Source organism: Colossoma macropomum, unplaced genomic scaffold (genome assembly GCF_904425465.1).
Source record: "Colossoma macropomum unplaced genomic scaffold, Colossoma_macropomum, whole genome shotgun sequence".
Taxonomy (NCBI): Eukaryota; Metazoa; Chordata; class Actinopteri; order Characiformes; family Serrasalmidae; genus Colossoma; species Colossoma macropomum.
The window spans coordinates 10,720,245-10,741,580 of record NW_023494805.1 but is presented as its reverse complement, the minus strand read 5'-3'; the positions used below and the strand labels follow the sequence as shown (position 1 = coordinate 10,741,580).

Genomic DNA, 21,336 nt, shown 5'->3' with positions numbered 1-21,336 from the left:
AATTATGCTCTGGATATTCATTATCTCCCTCCAGTGCCAACAGAGGAGATTGTGTGTTACTGTTCTAAAGCTCAGGACCTTTAGCTGCAGGACTGCGTCTACTCACCAGCCATAGAAAACACTCAGTACTCGCAGAGGTACGAGCATATTGTGTGTGTGAAGCAGTAAAGTTCTTCAGGATCAGCTCTTTTGTAGTTCCTTCATCTGATGCTGCTGCTGCGTGTTTTTGGTCAGGATTACTAGGAAACAACGCTGCTGTTTAAAATGCTAATCATCAATTCTAACAAATAAGTACTAACAGTTCAGGAGCCGAAATCACCTTAGAGTCGTTCTGTAAGTGTGGCTACGTTTTATTGTCCATGGGATATTTCTCTGATACACTTATTATACTGCAAATAATATACAAAAGATTTACGGAAGTCTGGAGAGGCCATAAGATGTTGCTATAATTTTCTGGATTGTTATCTTGAGATCACAAAACAATTAACTTGTTATCTCAAGATAACAACTTGATCTTGAGATCACAAGATAATTAACTCGAGAATTGCATATAAGAAAACTCTTACGAACTTTTTAGTGTTTGTCTTAACCTTTTCAACTCCTTGAGACCACCGGTGGTTCCAAAACGCACTTCGTCATATTCTTCATAACTTTCAGATTTCATAAGCTACATTCAAAAGGTGGGTGTCATGAGAGCTGTAACTGTCTTCTTTCCAGTCAAATAGATGGGTGATGTAATTTTAAACCCTTATAATAAAAGAAGCTGAACTCACTTTTTTTTTTCTACTGAAAGTCGACCCATTTTTCCACAAATCTGGGCTATAAACTATAAACAGATGGCGTCTCTTCAGTGATCTGCTCTGTAAAAATTATTTTTTATAAAATAATACAAAGAGCATCTAAGATTTTTTGGCTTTCAGCAGTAAATTGTAAGCATATAGCAGTATGTGTATGATCATAAAACACTTTATGTTAATTTGAGGGGAGCTACAAAAAAATAAATGAAATAAAAAATTGTTATTTCATGCAGTTACTGAATAATTTGCCTCACGATTTGGTCATATAAATTCAGATGGAAAAACCAAAATATACCCTGGTCAATAAGGGAAGAACCTTCACAAGTTTTTTTCTTAAGAAAGCTTTCGTGAATCTCAATGTGTGTGTGTGTGTATGTATATATATATATATATATATATATATATATATATACACATATATACATATATACATATATATATATATATATATATATATATATATATATATAATATTTTTAGTTATTTATTTTTTCTGATTATTATAAATCAATGATCACACAATAGCAGTTCTCAAACTTTAAGGCCTCCTTTGTTGGTAGTGCCACTGCACAGCTCTCGCCCCCACTCGCTCCTTGACCTGTACACCAGTGGTCATCAACGCTGCTCCTGGAGACCTACCTTTCTAAAGAATTCACTTCCAACCCAAACTGAACACATATTAGATTCGGTGGATTTGGGCCAGGGCTCAATTCAGCAGGAAGATAAGATGTCCAGGAGCAGAACTGGTGACCACTGCTGCACTGAACTAAATAACACGATGGCATCTTGCAGAAACGATACCTTTGTCTGCCTTCTGTTTTGCCAAAAAATGAACAGTGACCTTAAAAACAAATTCTTTTTTGTAGTTTTTCCTTTATCGTCAGGAAAGAACTGTGACAAATAAGCATTTATTGCAAAATAGTGTAAAGGTATTCAAGGTGTGTCATGTTATTTGTTAAGTTATACTCATGTGTTAAGATAACAATTCAAAATATACATGTAATTCAAAAATGCATCAAAGAAATGTCCCACAGACCTGATCGCTACCCAACAATTATACAGTTACCCCTTTATTCTTTATAGTGTCCTGGGCTCCTTTAAGCTTCACTCCTTCAGCTTCTCCCCTACTGAAATACTCCTTCAGAAAGCAATAACCAAAACGAATGAGGTACTAATGAACAAGGTACTGTCAGGTATTAGTGAAGGCGCACTGAGTTTGTGGATCTATGCACTGATTGGCATCACTGTATTTGAATAGAGTCTCATAAAAAAGCTATTGAGCTACTGAACTAGTAAAACAGGCTGTTGAACATGTCAGCAAAAAAAAAGTCGAGGGCATTCAGACATATCAAAGTAAAAGTCTTGCTTTTGGGGGTTTTTTTTAACCTATATTTTTAGGGTTGGTCTTGTTTCTGTTTTCTCAAATTATGATTTTCTGGAATATGTATCTTACACATAGTCGTACTACAGAGGCATTCAGATGCTCAATTAATTTCTCTCACACTCGTGTAAAGACCATGTTACTGTTCAATGACAACAGACTTAATGAATATACTGTGAGGAGTTATGCTCAAAAGTGTTTTGACAAACATTTAGAATACCACTTGCTGAACCTGCACTGATCTGAAAAGACTTGCTCCACAAATGATGGCCTCCTTAATAAAGTGGAATTCCAGCCATTTTTCAAAATCTCTACATAATTAAATAATTGTCATTCAGAGTGGTTTGATGGGAGATGCTCGGTTCTAGAGGATCTTAGGCAGTGGTGGTGATAGGAACCGGACGTCTGAAGAGTTTAATGCCTCTAAAAGCTCCTTCACAGAAAGTTACTACAAGAAATGATTATGAATACGCCGCCTGACGTCTCAGACATTGTTTTATGATAGTTTTGAGAGAACATTTTGGCCTAAAACCACATTTAACTAATTATCAACATTACCTATAAGACACATGGTGGTGGTTTTGGAAAGTAAATAAAATGGCCATATAGACTTTGCGACCCAGGGTTCCTGTCACCACCACTGTAAAGAAATTTGAGTAAGTTTCTCTGTAATGAGCAATTTCAAATCAAATCACTCTGAATGACTTTGTTTACATCTTAACCACTAACTTATGCAGAAATTTTGAAAAATCAGTGGGATTCCCCTTCAATACTAGATCAAACTTTTATGCTTTATAGTGTCTGAAGGACGAGCTGATGCCTTCACCATTTTCCTTTTCTGTATACTTTATATAATAACTCATTCACATGCTGCACTAAGAACTAAATGTAGCGTTTGTGGGGTGTTTTTATAGCCTGAGAAGATCCTGTAGCTGAAGTATAGAAACTGTACCAGCACTACAGCTCACGATGGTAACATCCCTCTGTATTTTTATATAAATATAATGTGGCAAAGTTGTCACTCTGTGTGTCATTGTCTTGTGAATATTCATAAAGCATTTACATTAGCATCACTGCTCAGCAGTATTCATTTCTTTTTTGCTCTGTTCTGTGTTTTGCACCATGGAAACTACCCACGTAAAAATGATGTAAAGACAAAAACATATTGCAGACTGTACAGTTGGCATGTAAGCCACACAGTATTTTCCTATCAAGCAGAAATTCTCAATCCAGTCTATTTCTTTTCCTCACACACCCGAGTTGTTGCAGAACTTGGATTATGTGGCTCTGGTGTGATGGAAGATGGATAGGAACAGGCTGGAGTTTCTACTGTACACCATACAGAAATAAATGTAACAGTTCAGTTTGATTCGTTGTTGTTTCTTATTATATTGAAACGGTACAAGTTCACTTCACAATACAAACAGAAGTTCCTGGTGCATCTCACTTTATTCTGAAAGTGAAATTCTACTGTTCATTCAAAACATCTGCATAAATTGATGTAAACAAAGAGTGGTTTGATGTGAAACACATCATTCTAGAGAAACTTACCCAGTCAGAATTGTTGACACCACGGTGGTGGTGATAGGAACCAGACGTCTGAAGAGTTGAACGCTTCTAAAAGCTCCCTCATAGAAAACGGTGGTAACGAATACGCTGCCTGATGCATCAAACTCTGTTTTTTGCTAGTTCTGAGAGCTGGTTTTGACCTAAAACATGTATTTTTAAAACTGTTCATGGTGGAAAGGTACATGCAGGGCATTGCAAGGTAAAATAGTCCCCAAAGAAAACTTTTTTTTCCCCAGATTTATCAGTATTTTATCAACATTACATATAAAAACTCAGAAGACACATGTAGGTTCACTGGTTGTTTTGGAGAGCAAATAAAAAAAATGTAAACATCACAAACCTGGTTCCTGTCACCACCACTGTAAAGAAATCTGAGTCTGTTGCTTTAGAAATTAATCGTTTCACATTAAACCTCCCCGAATGACTGGTGACACTTCAATGACTGAATTATGCAGAACGTTTGAAAAACTAGTGAAATTCCCCTTTAATGCAACCTCACAGCATGAAACTACATATAATGGTTTAAGGCTGCCTGGGTTCAACAGTCAGTCTGTGCCCACTGCCTGCATGTTAGTGCTTATTGGAGTAATAATTGCTTTATGTTCTTCATATCTGTGCAGTATGATTTGTTTCCTCTGCTAAAAAGCAATATTATTCACGATTGACACCACAAACATGAAGACAAAAAAGTGACCGGAGCGGTCCACCTCCTTCAGTCCCTGATTGGTGGAAAGCTCGCTATGATTAGTCCAAGAGGTGTTTATGAACTTAGCCGGCTCAGGAGCAGGTTAGACATACAGCACAAGTTGCATAAGTGGTGCAGCCTGGTCACGTCATACTCAGTAAAGTGCTCATGTACTTTTGGCCAAAAACAAATCTTCAGGCTATTTTTAAATATAAAAACCCAGAGAAATAACTGTGTTTCTGTCTACAGTACACTAGTGCCTAAATAGTGAATTCACTGATGAGACTAAATAAAAACCTGAGATTTCATGATGCACTGAATCCTCTCTTAAAAAAGATAATTAAATAGAAGTGAGGTAAAGTGAGATTTAAAGGCAATTCCACTAATATTTTAAAACTGAGGAATAATCAGTGTTAAAGTGTGGGGCAGTCATGGGCTGGGAGGTTAGAAAACCAGCCTTGTGACGGTCACCAGCTTCGATCCCCCGAGCTGACAGTACAGGACTGAAGCGCCCTTGAGCAAGGCACCTAAGCCCCAACTGCTCACTGGGCACTGCGTATAGGGCTGCCCACCCCACCGGGCAAGTGTCACTTAATCTTAAGATATAAACGGTCATTTAGAGTGGCGTGAGAAATGCTCCGTTGTACAGAAACTCTCAAGTCAGAATTGTTCACAGTGGTGGAAATAGCAATCAGACTTTTGAGTTTAATGCCTCTAAAAGTTTCAAAGGTTTAGGCCTAGAATGTTCTTTTACTAAAATCTATTTGTAGTGGAGGGGTACATGCAGGGTGTTCTAAGGCTAAATAGTCCCCCCAAAAAAACTTATTTTTCCAGATTTACTAGTATTTTGCCGGTATCAACATTACATAGAAAATCTCAGAAGACATGTAGATTCACTGGTTGTTTTGGATAGAAAATAAAACGGCTACATTTGTGTTTTATGACTCCCGGCTCCCCATTGGCACCAATGTTTTTAAAAATCCTAGACTGTAAGCTTTTCTACAGTGAACAATTTGTATCAAACCACTCTGAATGACTGTTTACCTTTCCCCTTTAAGACCCCTGCTATTCTGAAAAATAAACAAACTGACTCACACATTCATGACTGCCTTGCTTCTTTTGCGCAGCCAGACAAAAAACTGTTACACAAAAGGGCTCAGGCAACACCTTTTCCCACTCAAGTGAGTTTATTTACAGTATAAAAATTTCACTTGACACTTTTGAACTCCTGAATGACCAACTACTGAATGATGCCTAAGGATATAAAGCACTAATCATACACATACATCATGAACCCACTATTTAAAATGACAAATGTTCCAAATCGGTATCAAAACAGATAAACTGGGGCAAGAATGTTTTCCAACACAAAACAATACACTTTCCTGGACACCAACACCATGTCCTGTTACCTCAGGCATAGTTTTATGAGTGAGGGTGAAAAAAACTGAACCAGACAAAAAAAGCAACTCATTTTGTTTGACAGTCACTCGAACACTTAAAAGAAAAAGTACTGGCGAGGAGAGATGACAGAAAAGATGCACATACCGAGCGCTGTCTGACCGGTCAGCAGTTAAACTGAATGCTTCTGTTTCCTTCCCTTTTGTAAGGCAAATACATGTGACAACAGAAGGAAGGAAATGCAGCCTCTATCCTGTGTTCCAATAATTATTACTAGTTAACCCAGTCCAGTCACTCTAAATCAGCACGAGGGTAAGAAGGGAGGGTCGAAGAGTAACGTTAAACTGTGAGGTTAATAAAGAAGATACATAGCCGACAAAAGTAATCGCAACTTTCCTCATTCAACTCAAAGTTCATTCTGTTACAGGGCCTCAATCGCTAACTTCCATGTCTTGTTCTTCATGGTGGTCATCACCGTTTTGCTTGGACTGCTTTGGGCTGTGTTTGCCCTCACCGTCATCCACGTAACGGGCAGGAGAAGAGCCGGAATCTTCTGAATCTTTCATCTCCCGCTCCTTCTCACTGTCGTAGCCCTGTTCTTCTTCATCGTAGTCTCGGGTCACCTGCAAACAGAGCGGAAGTTACATCACCAGAACATGCGTTCATTAAGAACAGCCACATTGTTCAATTTTGATACCAACACCTTGATTTTTGTACCGATTACTGAACGATACTTTTTCCCCCTCACATTTAAATTCCTTTACCTTTTAAACTACAAACTGAAAATGGGCGTGGATTAAACCAGAAATGAGTGAAGTGCTGAAATGGGTTTATTTACTAAGGCTGCAGCTTATTCAAGAAGCATCCATGAGATTTATGCCTATAAAATTTATTTCAGACAAGCAAGCAGCAGCACATATTTTGGGACATGAATGCCTACCGACAGATGCGAAGACCAGACTTGCTTAGGTACTGAAATTCGGAAATTAAAACAATTTTCACAAACAAATCTGAAGCACAGAAGCAATTCAAATCAGTACCATAATGGTACTAAATTTCAATACCCAGCTCAGATTAAGGAGCTTATTAAATGGAGGCTGTAGATTTATTTAGTTTGAGTGTTTTCATTACACTTTACAAGCATAACCAGCTGTTAGGATAGCCCCATACATTTGTTTTGCTCTTCAATACTCAGCACACTGCACAACTAATGCAAGTCAATACATGCACTAAATGAATTTCACTATAACCAACAACTATAATTCACTTAAATTCATAAATAATTTCTATGAGCCCCTCTTTATTCAGTGTCTGGAATTTTTTTTTAAATAACCTTCATTTTTGATAATACCTTCACATCTCGCTTCTCACTGTCAGACGTCCTCTCTCTCTCTCTTTCTCTCTCCCTGTCCTTGTCTTTGCTCTTTTTCTTTTTGCTGGAAGAGCGTTCTCTCTCCGATCTCCTCTCCCGGTCGCGCTCTCGATCCTTCTCCCTCTCGCGATCCCTCTTTTTTTCCTTCTTGTGTCTGTAAGAATTTTTAGTACATCCATGAATATCTAGCAACATCAGCAGCATCTACAGTTACTTCAACTCAAGCATACATTTCCCTCATCTCTCGCATCTTATGTAAAACCTACTTTCTTGGTGACGGGGACCTGGACGCTCTCCTCTTTGGAGATCTTCGGGGAGATCGGCTAACACTCCTTCTGCGCCGCCTGCAATAAAAAAAGGAAAAAGGAGAACAAACATGAATAAAATATAAACTGACAACAGTATGAATAGACAGTGAAATGAAATACAGCAGAAATTCAAGCTCAAAAAAACTGACACATCATTTAAGTAGAATTCACAGCTGCTATTACATTAAAATAGCCATTTTAAGTGAGGATGCTTAATAAGGTGGAGGTTTGAGGCTAATTTGAAAGTCAACATACAAATCTTAAGTCTTTCTGAATACTGCAAGCAACCTACAGATAACTTTCCCCTTTTCCAAACAACCAAGTTTTTTTGCAAAGTGGAATAAAAAGCAAGTAAAACCTAAATGAAGTAAATAACTAAGACAAACTATTAATGCTAGTGTTCTGTATATAAAGACTGTACTGTCTAGAAGAAAAACTCAAAGCTGTTCTAGTAGAATTTGTCTTTTACCCAAACTGTTCAGTAAGCAATTCAAACATTTAAAAGATCAATTAAACAGCAGCAGCAATCACTAACACCAGCTGGTCACTTTAACACACAAGCAGTTACATGCAAAGTTAAATCTACTCATGCATTTACACAAAATGAAGGTGGATGGATGGATGGATGGGTTTGGTTTCAGGTTAAGTCTATGTCTGCATGATACTACAACTAAGCATGAGTCTTCCAGCTGGAGCATGGAAAAGATGGTTGAGGTTAAAAACATTTACCGGCTCGTGCTTCTAGATCTCCTGGCGGTGCTGTAGCTCTTTGGAGGCGTTTTAGAGCGTTTCTTGTCTTTTTCCTCTTTCTTTCTATCCCTGAGAATAAAACAGAAGCACCTTCATGGAGGCCCTTTGTTGTGCTCCCTGTACCTGACGTCTCCTTCTATTCCAAGTAACAGCTTGTAAGCACGGTTGAATGGTAGCCATGACGCCAATGGGTTCATTTCCATTGTGCATGCCACATTTATTCTGGTGAACAACAGCCAGACCTCAGGCATGGCCCATGCAAATCAGCTAAACACTCTATAAGCCAATCAGGGCAGAACATATGTTTCAGTTAGTAATGGAAATTCATATGAGAGAGAGAGAGAGAGAGAGAGAGAGAGAGAGAGAGAGAGAGAGAGAGAGAGAGAGAGAGGTTAACGTCTCTTAGACTGCCACACTAGTGAAGTTACAATTATTAGGGATGCACTGATATGAGATGTGAACAAATCCCAAAATCCAATATTTCTTTCCGAGTACGTATCTGCTGCTACTGATACAAACAATTGTAAAATACCACACTTATTTCTGTGAGACTGAAAATGGAGTAAAATTTATAAAATGCAGATATTTCAGCAAAGTAACCCAGCAGCATCTAAACAATCTGCTGTCTCAGAACTCGATAAGAGAGTCATCAAATATTAGTTTGAAATATCAGTCCAATGCCAATTTAAAAAAAAATTAGAGATTATCTGCTAATCCCAAAATAATTCTGATATCATTGTGCACCCCTGATAATGTGCTTCAGCTTATGCGGCTGCAGCTTGGTACGAAGACGGAAACAGCATGGCTGCATAATCACATTCACAGAGAAGTGTATATTTCTGTCAGGCTACTTAAACCATTTCCTTTTGACGCACACAAACTTCACACAATGCAAACCCCAAAATAGAGCTGTTCAGTTTGACATTTAAGCACTTGGTTCACTCAAATTGCCTGACACGCTGTCCGGCAACCACAGTAAGAACAGTTCTTTGGACTAATAAGCCTGCTTTCACCAGCCAAGCTGCCGTCACATTAGAACTGAGTTAGGGTTGGCATAATATGGATGACCTTTACATTTCTGCTGTTTCCACTCTCATCTAAAGTGACTCATTTCCCGTTAAGAATAAAGAAATCATGACAGAGGTTGATGAGCCAATACCCTTTTATAGATTAGTACACCTTATTAGAACGAACAGCTAAAAATGAAGTTCTTATAAAGCAAAGTGGCTGCATAATATTCAGAGAAACTAAAGACAAACAAGATGCATCGTTATATTACATGACAAGGGAAACAAAAAAACAAGCAGCAATGATACTAAATAGAAATATACAGTAGATTACTAGCTTGCAGAGCATGGTGATTAAATTTTCTGTAAGTACAACGGGGGAAGTGCCAAAAGGGTTTTTCCCCTTTACACAATCCCATGGAAAAACCACTTCTGGTTCCCTAAAAAGCCTTTAAGTAGATGGTTTTCAGAGAACCATCTTTGTACAGGAGGTGCGAGTGTGAAGAACCTTTTTAAAGTTTAAGGAACGTCCACTTCTAGAAAAAAATCCTTGAACTGTGAAGGTTCTTCAAACCGTTAAAAGTTCAGTCACACATTTCTCTTCCAAACAAAAGTGGTTCACCTATGTCAGGGGTGTCCAATCTTATCCGCAAAAGACCGGTGTGGCTGCAGGTTTTCATTTCAATCACGCAGGAGCTCACATGATCAGCTGTTTGAAGACTGAGAGCAACTAACAAAACAAGTGAACTCAGGTTTGCTCCTGTTTGTTTGAAATGAAAACCTGTAGTCACACTGGCCCTTTGCAGATTAGACTGGGCACCACCTGGCGACGCTCAAAGCTTGTGTCACCTTTATTTTTAACAATGCAGTTCACAAAACAGGCCCTAACAGCTGGGCATATGTTTATGAGTCACTAACCTGGATCTGCTGGTGGAGCGTCGGTTCCTGTCTCTGGAGCGAGACCTCCTCCTCCTGGGGCTTCTGGAGCGCTTGCGGCTCCTGGAACGAGAGCGCCTCCGGGACCTGCTGGTGGACCTCCTAGGGAATAAACACCAAGAAAAAAGATGCAACTCTGGGACCAAATTCCATCTGCTCATTGATGAGGTTATCGATCCAGTACCTAGTATCACTATCGGGCTGATACCGGCAGAAAATACTATCATAAACTGCAAAGCAAACTGCCACATGACGTATCCTATTATCACCATAAGATTAACAAGCAGCAAGCCAAGAACTGTACTAGAATCTATACTAAACTACAATTACAATTCTTTTATTTTAAGCAGTCTAATTTTGCACAATGCACCCTGTAAGTAATATTTCTGAGGGACATTTCTAGTAGCTTTTAAAAGGGGGGAAAAAACTAAACGTTGCACCCACATCAGCCAGTTTTTAAGGTTTCAAAATCAGTACTGGCATTGTACCACTCATGCAACTGAATTCATTAGGATGCAAAGAACAAAAAGAGGTCTTATGAATACACTTGGAGCCTAGTTACACTTAGCGACTTCACTTGTTGTGGCCTGATCGAACAGCCATCTGGATTGTGAAAAAGCAAAGTTTGAATGTATCAAAGATTCATAAGAGATGGACTCCCATCACTCAGACAGACCACTTCAGGAGATGGTTTGTAACACACTGGGAAACGCAGCTGTGACAAATGTACATGTAGCAGTTTCTTAAACCTGCATATGCAATCAGTTACTTTCAGTGATTACAAAATCCAGGATTTCTGAAAAACCTGTTTGAGACAAATAAAACAATTTACTGCATAATTGCACATGAAATTAAAGGGTTTATTTGTCTCAAACAGGTTCTTGAGACAATTAAATCCTTAAATTAATGCATATGAAATTAAAGGGCTTTTTGCTGCATCTAGCTTCAGAGTTCCTATAACCATCCTCTCCAATCAATTTCAACTCCTCTGACCCACTGAGCCCTTTAATCAGTGAAACCGATCATGACCAAAAAAAAAAATGCATCGCCTTGTACATTAAGTCAAAAACTAGCGCTAGTTCTTCCCTTTAGCTTTTATAAAACAAATAACTGCATAAGACAAACTTCCAGTGTCATCTCACGACATTACAGAGGACACTTCCTTGGATTTGCATGTAGTGTGGGAAAAGCAGCACTGATGCAAATCGGACTTGTATCCGTCTGCAAGAGACACACTCACACAGCCAGGCCTAAATGATGTGGGTAGATCTGGGTATCTGGACTGTATCAGAATTTTAGACGTACGAAATGGCAAAAGTGTAAATGGGCTCTTAGTTTTATAGAACTGTTTTACAGTTTTGATCATGAACACAGAAAAAACTATACATGGAATGGCACTCTTGCGCACACCCCACAAGCTTTACACATTACAGTAAGTGTGTACCTGTGTCGAGAGCGGGAACGTGATCTCCTCCGTCTGGATCTGGACCTGGATCTGGAGCGGGAATACTTGCGTTTGCTGTCTTTTTTATCTGAAATAAAACACAGTGTTAACATACTTTCATAATCTAAGCCATATTTCATTACTGTTGAAACAAAACCCCGTATTTCTATAAAAGGAACTTTAAAGAAGGAAAAAAACTTTTTTTTAAATTCGGATTTTGTTCCGTGTCATTTTTGACCATTTCCATTGGTGCATTTGTCATGAATTTTAAACACATTCGCAATAGTAGCTGGCTTTTTCAAATTATGCCAAAAAATGAGGACAAAAATGGAAATGTTTTGGTCTGACAGCAATAATATGTCCATCAGTTGTAATCTTATTGTCTTCCACAGGCAATGATTTACAGGTATTTACCTACATACAGGGGTGGGCGATATGGTAAAAATATTAAATCACGATACTTTAAGACATTTTCATGATATGCATCGCAATATTTAGTTTTTAGAACCTGCATTTTATAAAAACACTACTATTAAAAAATCTACAACTATTATGATTTGTTAATTTATAAAATGCAATGCACTAAATCTAATCAGATATGCCCACTTTGTAACGAATCATGTAGTTGGTCAGTGTTCTTTAAGTACTGACTATACCCATGATATGCACAGAAAAGCATACTGTGCCATAATATATCATAATAATGATCAATTATCGTCATACTGCCCAGCCATACCTACACAGCACTAAAACATTACATTCGCTTTTAGCAAGCAGGAATCAGCTCTTTAGGCAGGATCTCTGCTGTATAAAGTTTTTGTTCTTACTGGCAATTCATTCCTATTCCCAATAGCATCAGGCAAAAAATGGAAAAAAACCTTAACAACACACAGCCTCACACACCAACATGAGACAAATGGAGCAACATTAGCAACTGCTAGTCTAGAAAAGACACCATGTAAATAGCACAGTTTGACCATCACTATGCTCACAGCTGACCAAAGCTTAGCACAGTTTAAGAGCTCATATCTTTTTCTTACATTTTATCTTTCCCTGAGGTCAGCTTGTGACAATTTAAGTCTTTTTAAATGACCAAGTTCCCACTGATAAGACTGATATTTGTAAATGACCTCTGTTCTGTTCTGCCCTGTATTGTGCCTCGTTCAAAAAGCAGTCCAGAGCTAAACAATCCCACTTTGGGCTAAACAGCTGTAGGCTAAATAGGCAAATTATTGTATGTGTGTTCTTTTTTTTCATGACATCACAAAAACAACAATCTTGTTGCTTTTTTAAAAATGTTTTTACTGAATTTTCATATATGCGCTATATGGACTGGGGAATAAATGCTGTGTTTTGAAACTTCACCTGTTTGCGTGATACAGACACTTAAATAACCATGATGGCCAGAGTACCTGAGATAGACTTGCTAATGTAAACGCTCTCATGGAGTTTTCTTTTTTTTTAAAAAACATTGGAAAACTGTACTGCAAGTTTTCAGTCCCGAAGGAGCCAAATTCCAGTATCAAGGTCAGACTACACTAGCATGCAGGTCAATCTATCCATGAAAGGACCAGACCATTAAAACTCTTAATGGCGCTGGCTCAGTCCAGTTTCTTATACTATGATCCTAGGTGCATGTAAACATAGCTTATGAACGAATGCCATTGTAAGGGTAGATTCAGGAACTGTTTTGAATTGAGCTTCCTACTCACTGCCAGGCTCAATAGCAGCAGAGATCAGAGACTGGGCCTCTCGGACTCTCTTCATAGCTTCCTCAATCTCTTTGCTGGAAGCGTCTGCCTTCAGACCCATACTGGCAGCCATCGGATTCATTCTGCAGGAGTGGAGGAAAGAAGAACAGTTTCACTTCAGATTCTGAGGAAAATTATATGCTGGTAAAATGAGAAAGGCCCAAAGACATGAGGAAAGTAGCATGAATGAGGTCATTACTGGACATTAATTTTTCCCTTTCAGAGCACCCATAGGGCCTGTGCAAATAGATGACTCAGTAAAAGCAAAAACTCACTTGGGATCCACTGAGGACATTAACTTCAGAAGCTGCTCAGCTGAAAGAGCCTGTGAAGGACACAAAAACCTAATCACCACATGATAAAGCACAAACTGAGATAGAATGAAGTGGCCAATAACGATGTCCACAATCTACATTAATGGGATCAGTGACCACCCAAGTGAAATAATCATGAGCACTCACCTGGGGATTCATGCCAGCTCCTGGTAACATGGCAGGACCGCCAAGAGCACCCAGAGGAACACCTCCCATCTGAAAAGGAAGCAAAAAGGTTGGTTTTTAAGACTGTATTCATGACAAGAGTTTCAATTCAAATCCAGCCACCTTTAAGTCCAAACTAAAGACACTTCATTTTGTTTGACTCAGAACTTTCAACCAATGACACCGCTGACAATGAGTGCGTTCACATGCACTCAATAATCCCATCATAATCTGATTTCTGCAGTTATCCGATTACTCAAATGGTCATGTGAACACCATACTCCGATTTAGAAATCTGATTAAGAAATCCAATAAAGAGGCTAGATTTTAGCTCCGTAATCAGATTTCTCAGTGCATGTAAACTCTTACTCTGATTTCTATCGGATTTCTGCGCATGTGCAGGAACAGACAGTGGTACCAGCACTGTTGCTGCGAGATGCAGCAAAATACTTTTGAAGTGGCGCTGAAACCAATGACATTCTCGACAAAACTGAAGATATAAATATTTTTCATCTTCTAAATGATGTATGTTTGTATTTTCATTTTTTATAAACTACATTAGCATTTAATTAAATTTTCTTTTAAGCATACAAAGAAAACTGAGACCACAAAATCAAATGAGCATTACCGATGCTAGAGGGTTGGGTGTTGGTAGCAGCCCTCCTCCTGGAAGAAGCCCAGCGACAGCATTGGCAGGCGCCAGCAGCGACAAAGCCTTCGACTCATCCGGAATCACACCTTTAGGATCAAAAAAGCTGGAATTAAAACTCTGGGAAATCTAATCTAGGATATGCTCAAGAAAGGGGAAACATCATCACAGAACATTCAGATCTTCAAGCAATAATTATACTTGCCCCCATGTCATTACCACCTGCGTCTCTTTTCTCTTAATAGGTATCTTTTCATCAAAAAAAGTTGTCCAAGTCACTTATCACTGTGTGAGAAACTAAACTGGGGAAATGTCATTTAAAAAAAAAAAAAAAAAAAAAAAAAAACACACTACTGCAGTTGGTACTGCCAAGATGTGATCACCTGGACGTGTGATATTTAAGTCATGAACCAAACGTGAGCGAGCACAGTGGCTTCTCCGGGGGGGGATGTGCTTTCAACTTTTCATTTAGACGTTTTATGAACAAGCGACTCACGTTGGCAGCTTCGCTAAAAGCACACAGAGAAAGATCGAGATACACAACACAAAAACACTTTAAGAGATTGTGGCGATGAACAATAATAAGTTTCAGATTTACAAAGAATATCAATATAGTGACAAAGCAGGTTATAACTATGTCTATGTTTTTTTTTTTTTTATATTTTTCCCCTTACACATCTCCAATTCTGGGCTTTTGCTGGGAACTGTCCTTACCTGATGACCCACAGGAACAATATCTTAAACTCAGCACATATAACCAGTGCTGAACAAGTGATATATATATATATACACACATATATATGAAAATACCCCTAGAAATTAAAATGACATCGAAGCTGTCATACTTCAGTCCCAACAAAAGACCTAAAAACATGAGTTTTTTTTTTTCTGTGGGAGGGGGGAACTTGACAATTCCACCAACATCCATTATTATGCTTAATAAACATGTTTGAAAACAAATGTTGACAAAGAGAACACAATAACAACGCATTTAAGACAAGAACACGAGATAGAAGGCTGCAGGAGACAAAACTGTAGGGCTGTATTTTCGGCTGGGCCTGGTAAACAGGACTGGCAGAGCCAGGGAAAAAGAACTGTAAAACACAACAACAAAACAAGAGACCACTGTTAAAGAGAGGACATCACACCTGTCTCTTACATCATGTGGATTCCACCCAGCAAATCACAAACCACATAAGTGCAAATGTCAAATGTTAACCCATGTGATTACTCTAATCTTTCTGAGGCGCTTCCTTTTGTCAGTAAACAAAATTAATGCTGGGAATGCAATCCCATTGTACATTTAAGAGCAGATTTATCATATAAAAATGGGAAAAAATAATGTTTCATACGTGCATTTCTGGATCAGTCCACATGGTGACACCTCTTCTGAGCATTTGCGACAAGTTACAGTAAAGTGTTGAGATGTTGATCGATTAAACACAAACATAAAGGCTGGCAGATCTACAATGCTTAAGTGAGTAACTATGCATAGTAGCATGTTGGCAAACTATGCACATTAACATATTACACCTATACAGAAATAAAAGAGACAGTAAAGAAAGAGAGAGGAAGAAAGAAGGGGGGGGCGCAAGGTGTGGCGGCTGGCGTTTTGTAATTGCCTACAGACGCCTGTTGGCAGGGAGAGGACCACTTTCAGCCTTCAGGGAGGGGGCTCTGCGTTTGCCTTCTCCACTACAAAAACCACACACAAACAAACAACAAGAGAACATTTTAATAGGAGACAGTCTATCATGGGGAAGAACTGGTCGGAAAGGAAAATGATCAGTTTGTGAAAATAAACCGTTTATTTGCCTCCTGCTGTTAATCTGCCTCACTCTAAGGCCCCTAATAAAGACCACTAATACTCTAATTTAGCCTGAGAGGTCGCTCTTAGAAACCTTACTCACAGTCTAGTCTCTCCTCTGCATGTGAGCTTGATCTTCAGTTTGAAATTCTACTGGGAAAGGATGGAAAAAAATGCCGCAGGAACACATTACAGAAACCAAAAAAAGACCCAGTGCAGTGTAGTCCTGTTTTGGGGTCTTCGTTATAAAGAGAAAAAAAAATAGAGGAAAAAAAAATTGCACAACATTAACCTGGTCTGAAAACAACGATAAGGTCTGCAGACTGAAAGGTGCTCCAAGTCCTATGAATACAGAAATTTTGACCCAGTTAACTTTTGATACAAATCTTTTGTAATGCTATTAACAAAAGGGTCCAGAAAAACCTACTGCACTGACTTTTTTCCCTTCATTTTACCACCTTGATCAAAAACCTATTATGAAATTATAAAATCTGCAGTTATGAAAGAACAATTAAATGCTATATTTGGAACATTATAAATCAGCTCCCTCTTTGTTTACTACTTTCTATTTAAAAAACAAGAAAAAGCTGTGATCTTCAATAGCAGATATGTTTCCTCTGATCTAAAGGCTTTAGTTTTGCTTAATAAATAAATGATATACAGGAGTGCAGCACTGTGCCCTTCTTAAACTCCATAATCATTTATTCCAGCATAATTCAATTACTAATACTGTAGGATACTCAAAACACTGTATTACATGCCTGGTAACAATCTCACGCAAGACTAGCTTTGATCAACTTGGATCAAAACATACGTTCCAGATGTTAAAGTATCTTTTGGAGCACAAGTCAGTGTGCAAGCTTCTGTTCAACAGCTGTCCAGTGGAATGTGCACAGGGCTAAAGTTAATGCTTTGTTTCAAGCACCAACTGCACCACAGTACATAAGCAGTACAGCTGTGCTCTGCTATCTACACAGAGGTTTGGCTTTCAGCAATAAGAGCCACTGATCCAATTCAGCGTATAAGACCTGTGTCACAGACACTTTAATTAAAAAAGAAAAAAAATAAATAAATAAACAGTTTCTGCATCAGTAGGTAAGTGAAAGGCAGATATCGTTGAGTTACCAACCTTCTGCATAGGGCACAACTATAAGAGCTCTGTCCACAAACACTGTGTTGGTGAGGTGCTGGGCCACCCCCACCGACTCCTGCTCCTGGAACCGCACGAAGCACACACGAGACGTCACCGGCATGGTCGAGTCACTGGACACAAAAGAGCGTTACAGTTACATCACATTTTTGTTTCATTTCAGTTTTGGCCAATAAAACCGCTTAAATTTTGGTGCCTTGAGATTTATTAGTGCAGTATGAAAGGAAGGTGCATTAACACTGGTTACTAACAGCATCTGGAAGAGCCCCCATTACTGACCTGGCCACAGTAACGCATCTCAGTTTTCTCAGAGCTTTGGTCACCATATGTACTAATTCATGTTTCTGCAGTGTAGTAAGAATCTTCAAGGCATTTCCATGATCATATTCATGATTCATGACAAGGAAGTGCAGTAACAATTTCATAAAACCACTCATTTCAGTTTTTCCCTTCCCATCATGCCGCTATATGGGAGCTCATTCCTGCCAGGGAAAAATGTATATGGCCATGATTTTCCTCCTTCTCTAATTCTACCAAAAAAATTGACTGATCTCTAATGATCAAGATCATGTATAGTCACTTATTTTCTCAAAATTTTGATTCATTAGGCCCACATAAAGACTTCTCAAAAACTGACTTACAACAAAATGATCTATTTTCTCAAAAAATAAACAATTATTCTCTCACATCAATGACTTACGTTAAAATAATGACATTTTCTCAAAGTAACTGTTCATTCTGACTTAGTAATAGACTTAGAAATAGCGTAATTTTCTCAAAATGTCGACTTAATTTCTCGAAACAACTACTTAATATAACAACTTACAATCCCAACACGACTCGTTACGTCGGTTGGGTCGACACAGTACGTCGGGATTCCGTCTTAACTCAAAATCTCGAGAAAAGAAGTCATTATTTCGAGATACCAAGTCAAAAACAGTCCCATGGTAACTAATATGCACAGCAGCAGAGTCTCTCTCTCTCTCTCTCTCTCTCTGAGGTCGGAGCTGCTGCTCGTGTAACAAAAACAGACGGCATAAAAAATAAAAACGAAACTGTTTTGAGTTTCGCGGCTGCACATTTTACACATTTAATTTTAAGTTAATTTTAATAAATCAACTATCTTAGCTATCTGACTTCTGCTAGCAACGGTTACCACCACAGACCAACTGTGTGTCTTCAAAGTACGAAGCTGAACTCAGCTTTGGTCGAATTGGCCCGTTCCACCTTAAATGGTGCAGCAGTTGTTTTAACGCCTGAGGCGCCAGAATGTAACTGCTGCTCCATTTAAGGTGGAACGGGCAAATTCGAACAAGAAACCTAAGAATATGAAGCCACCTTCAGCCTCGTCTGCAAAGTCGGGCTAAAGGTTATTTTTTTTACATAACCAATGTTTAAACTGGAAAAAGAAACCACGAGCTGGAAACATGGCTCTGGTCATCTCGGTAGTGTTAGCATCCAGACTAGGCTAGGCTAGGCTAGGCTAGGCTAAAACGGCGCGGCCTACTTCTCTCTGCTCGGCAGCCACAGATAAACCTTCACCAGCGAACAGAGGACGGAGCGCTACTTTCAATCAGAGCAGCACCGGCGGGGCGGTGGGCGCTCAGAGAGAGGGAGAGAGAGGGAGAAAGGGAGCTGGAGCGCTGGTTCGCCACTCACTCTGGAGGGAAGAGCCGGAGCTCCTCGATGGTGCCGAGGAAGCCGAACAGGGTGCGCATCTGCTCGGACGTCGTGCTCGGGGACACGTTGGTCACCTGAACGACGTTCGTGCTGCAGTTCATCTTCGGACAGACTTCACAAACCCAGCGCCTGAAAGGGTCTCTGAGCTCTAATATCCGCCGTGAAACAGCCTCCGGAGATGTGGGAGCAGCGTTTTCTCTGTTCTTCACTCTCAAAACCACAGACTCCGAACGACGGGCCGCAGCGCATCCGTCTACCGCTTATGGCGGAAACTCCGTAAAGAAGGCGCAAAGAGCCGAGCGGAGCTGCAGGCTTTGTAAAATAAAAGACCTCGGTTACAGAGGGCTTTTAAAAGAAACTTACAGCGCCGTTATACAATAGGTACAAGTAACAAACAAACACATGAGTAATGAGCAAAAATAAATAAATGAATGAATGAATGAATGAATGAATGAATGAGGTAGTAGTAGTGGTAGTAGTAAATAACAATAATACAACAAAAGAACAACATATATAATTAAGTAAAAAATTTAAAAAAATAAAACACTAATCTAAAGGAAATTAACAGCAGAATTACCAACAACAGGGGCAAAAGAGTCACAACACTCTAGACATAAGCCAGCCTAAACAATTTTTTTTAAATCTGGATTTAAAACATCTAATGAACTTGCATTCCTGATATTCTCTGGATTCTTTAGGAGCTATATAAGAAAAGGATTTTTTACCAGCTGGGAAACTAGGAGTTTGCTGTAAGTCTGTAGAGGCTCTCCTATTATTATTATTATTATTATTATTATTATTATTATTATTATACTCACAATTATACACTGTCAGAAAAAATTACTAAACTAAATCTAAAACATCAGAGGTACATCTTCGGTATCTTTATGTAGGGAACATAATTGTACCATATTCCATTGCAATTACATTTTTTTAAGTTGTACTTAAACTCCACACACACACACACACACACACACACACACACACACACACACACACACACACTGTTTTGTCTCCAGGCTTTTATTTTTATTCTTCCGTTTTAAAGCATTAAATTATGAAAAAGTTTTACTTTCTCCCAGGAATAACCTATCTAAGGTATACAAATGGGCTGGATACAAATCTGGATTTGAAACATCTAATGAACTTGCATTCCTAATATTCTCTGGAATGACATTCCAGAGTTTAGGAGCTATATAAGAAAAGGATTTCTTACCAGCTGGGAAACTAGGAGTTTGCTGTTAGTCTATAGAGGCTCTCCCATTTCAACAGATCAGTAAAATATGCTGAAGCTAGGCCATTAGAAGTTTTAAATGTCATTTAAAATGAAAAACTAATCAAATTATAATGAAACATAGAGCAATGATAATATAGAAAAAATAAAAGACAAAGACAGATGAATGAATTATGTGCCACTTACAGCTCATTACCTACATTGTTGTAAATCAATGCTAAAATAACTTATAAATCAAGTCAATTATCATGTATACAACGCACACGCACACACACACACACACACACACACAGAGAGAGAGAGAGAGAGAGAGAGAGAGAGAGAGAGTGAGATGCAGTGAGTTATAGGAAAATTAAGTTCAACATTCTTCAACTTGAATTCATTTGTTGCACTAGCAGGTGCTATTTTTCTAAATTTGGATTAATCTGATTGCATTATAATCGATTGATTGATTACAATTCAGTAAACATATGTGTGCAGTATAGCCTTCCCTGCTAGTAGTGTATTAATGGCTATGTTTGGCTGTGTCTCTGCTGGAAAACAAACAGATCACACAAATCTGTTGAGGAATGTCATACAAAAGCAAAGCCTTCTTTTTGTGAGCTGGAACAACGACTGCCCTTATGTTCAGAAGGCCTCAGCTGCCCTGACCAAGTGAGGTTGCAAAAATAAGCCCAAAAATACCACTAATGTCGGATTTGAAGTTAGAGGAAGTGTTCTTGTACACGTTTTTACTGGACGTGTGCTGAAGCTGGCATTCCTCACAGAGAAAGAGTTTTTCATTGCGATCCCGGGTTCACATATTTTGCAATATCAGCAGTGCATGCTGGATTCTTATTGGTGTCTCCAGCCAGCTTTAAACATTCAATAATGTGATGCACCAATACCATACAAAAACCGATCACAATATTGGCTTTTATTCATTTTTAATGTTGA

General features: G+C 38.7%; 1 protein-coding gene across 1 annotated transcript; it reads right to left on the bottom strand.

The window, feature by feature from the left end:
- Positions 1-5,588: 5,588 nt before the first annotated feature.
- LOC118826417 (serine/arginine-rich splicing factor 11-like) lies at positions 5,589-19,450 on the bottom strand. The gene is made up of 12 exons (XM_036597381.1): positions 19,146-19,450; positions 17,466-17,599; positions 14,509-14,618; positions 13,863-13,931; positions 13,677-13,726; positions 13,363-13,484; positions 11,651-11,738; positions 10,189-10,308; positions 8,243-8,332; positions 7,472-7,549; positions 7,185-7,359; positions 5,589-6,456 (listed from the first exon to the last, which is right to left on the bottom strand). Exons 1-12 carry the CDS (start codon positions 19,265-19,267, stop codon positions 6,265-6,267), a joined length of 1,350 nt encoding a protein of 449 aa, XP_036453274.1. The 5' UTR covers positions 19,268-19,450; the 3' UTR covers positions 5,589-6,264.
- Positions 19,451-21,336: the final 1,886 nt, after the last annotated feature.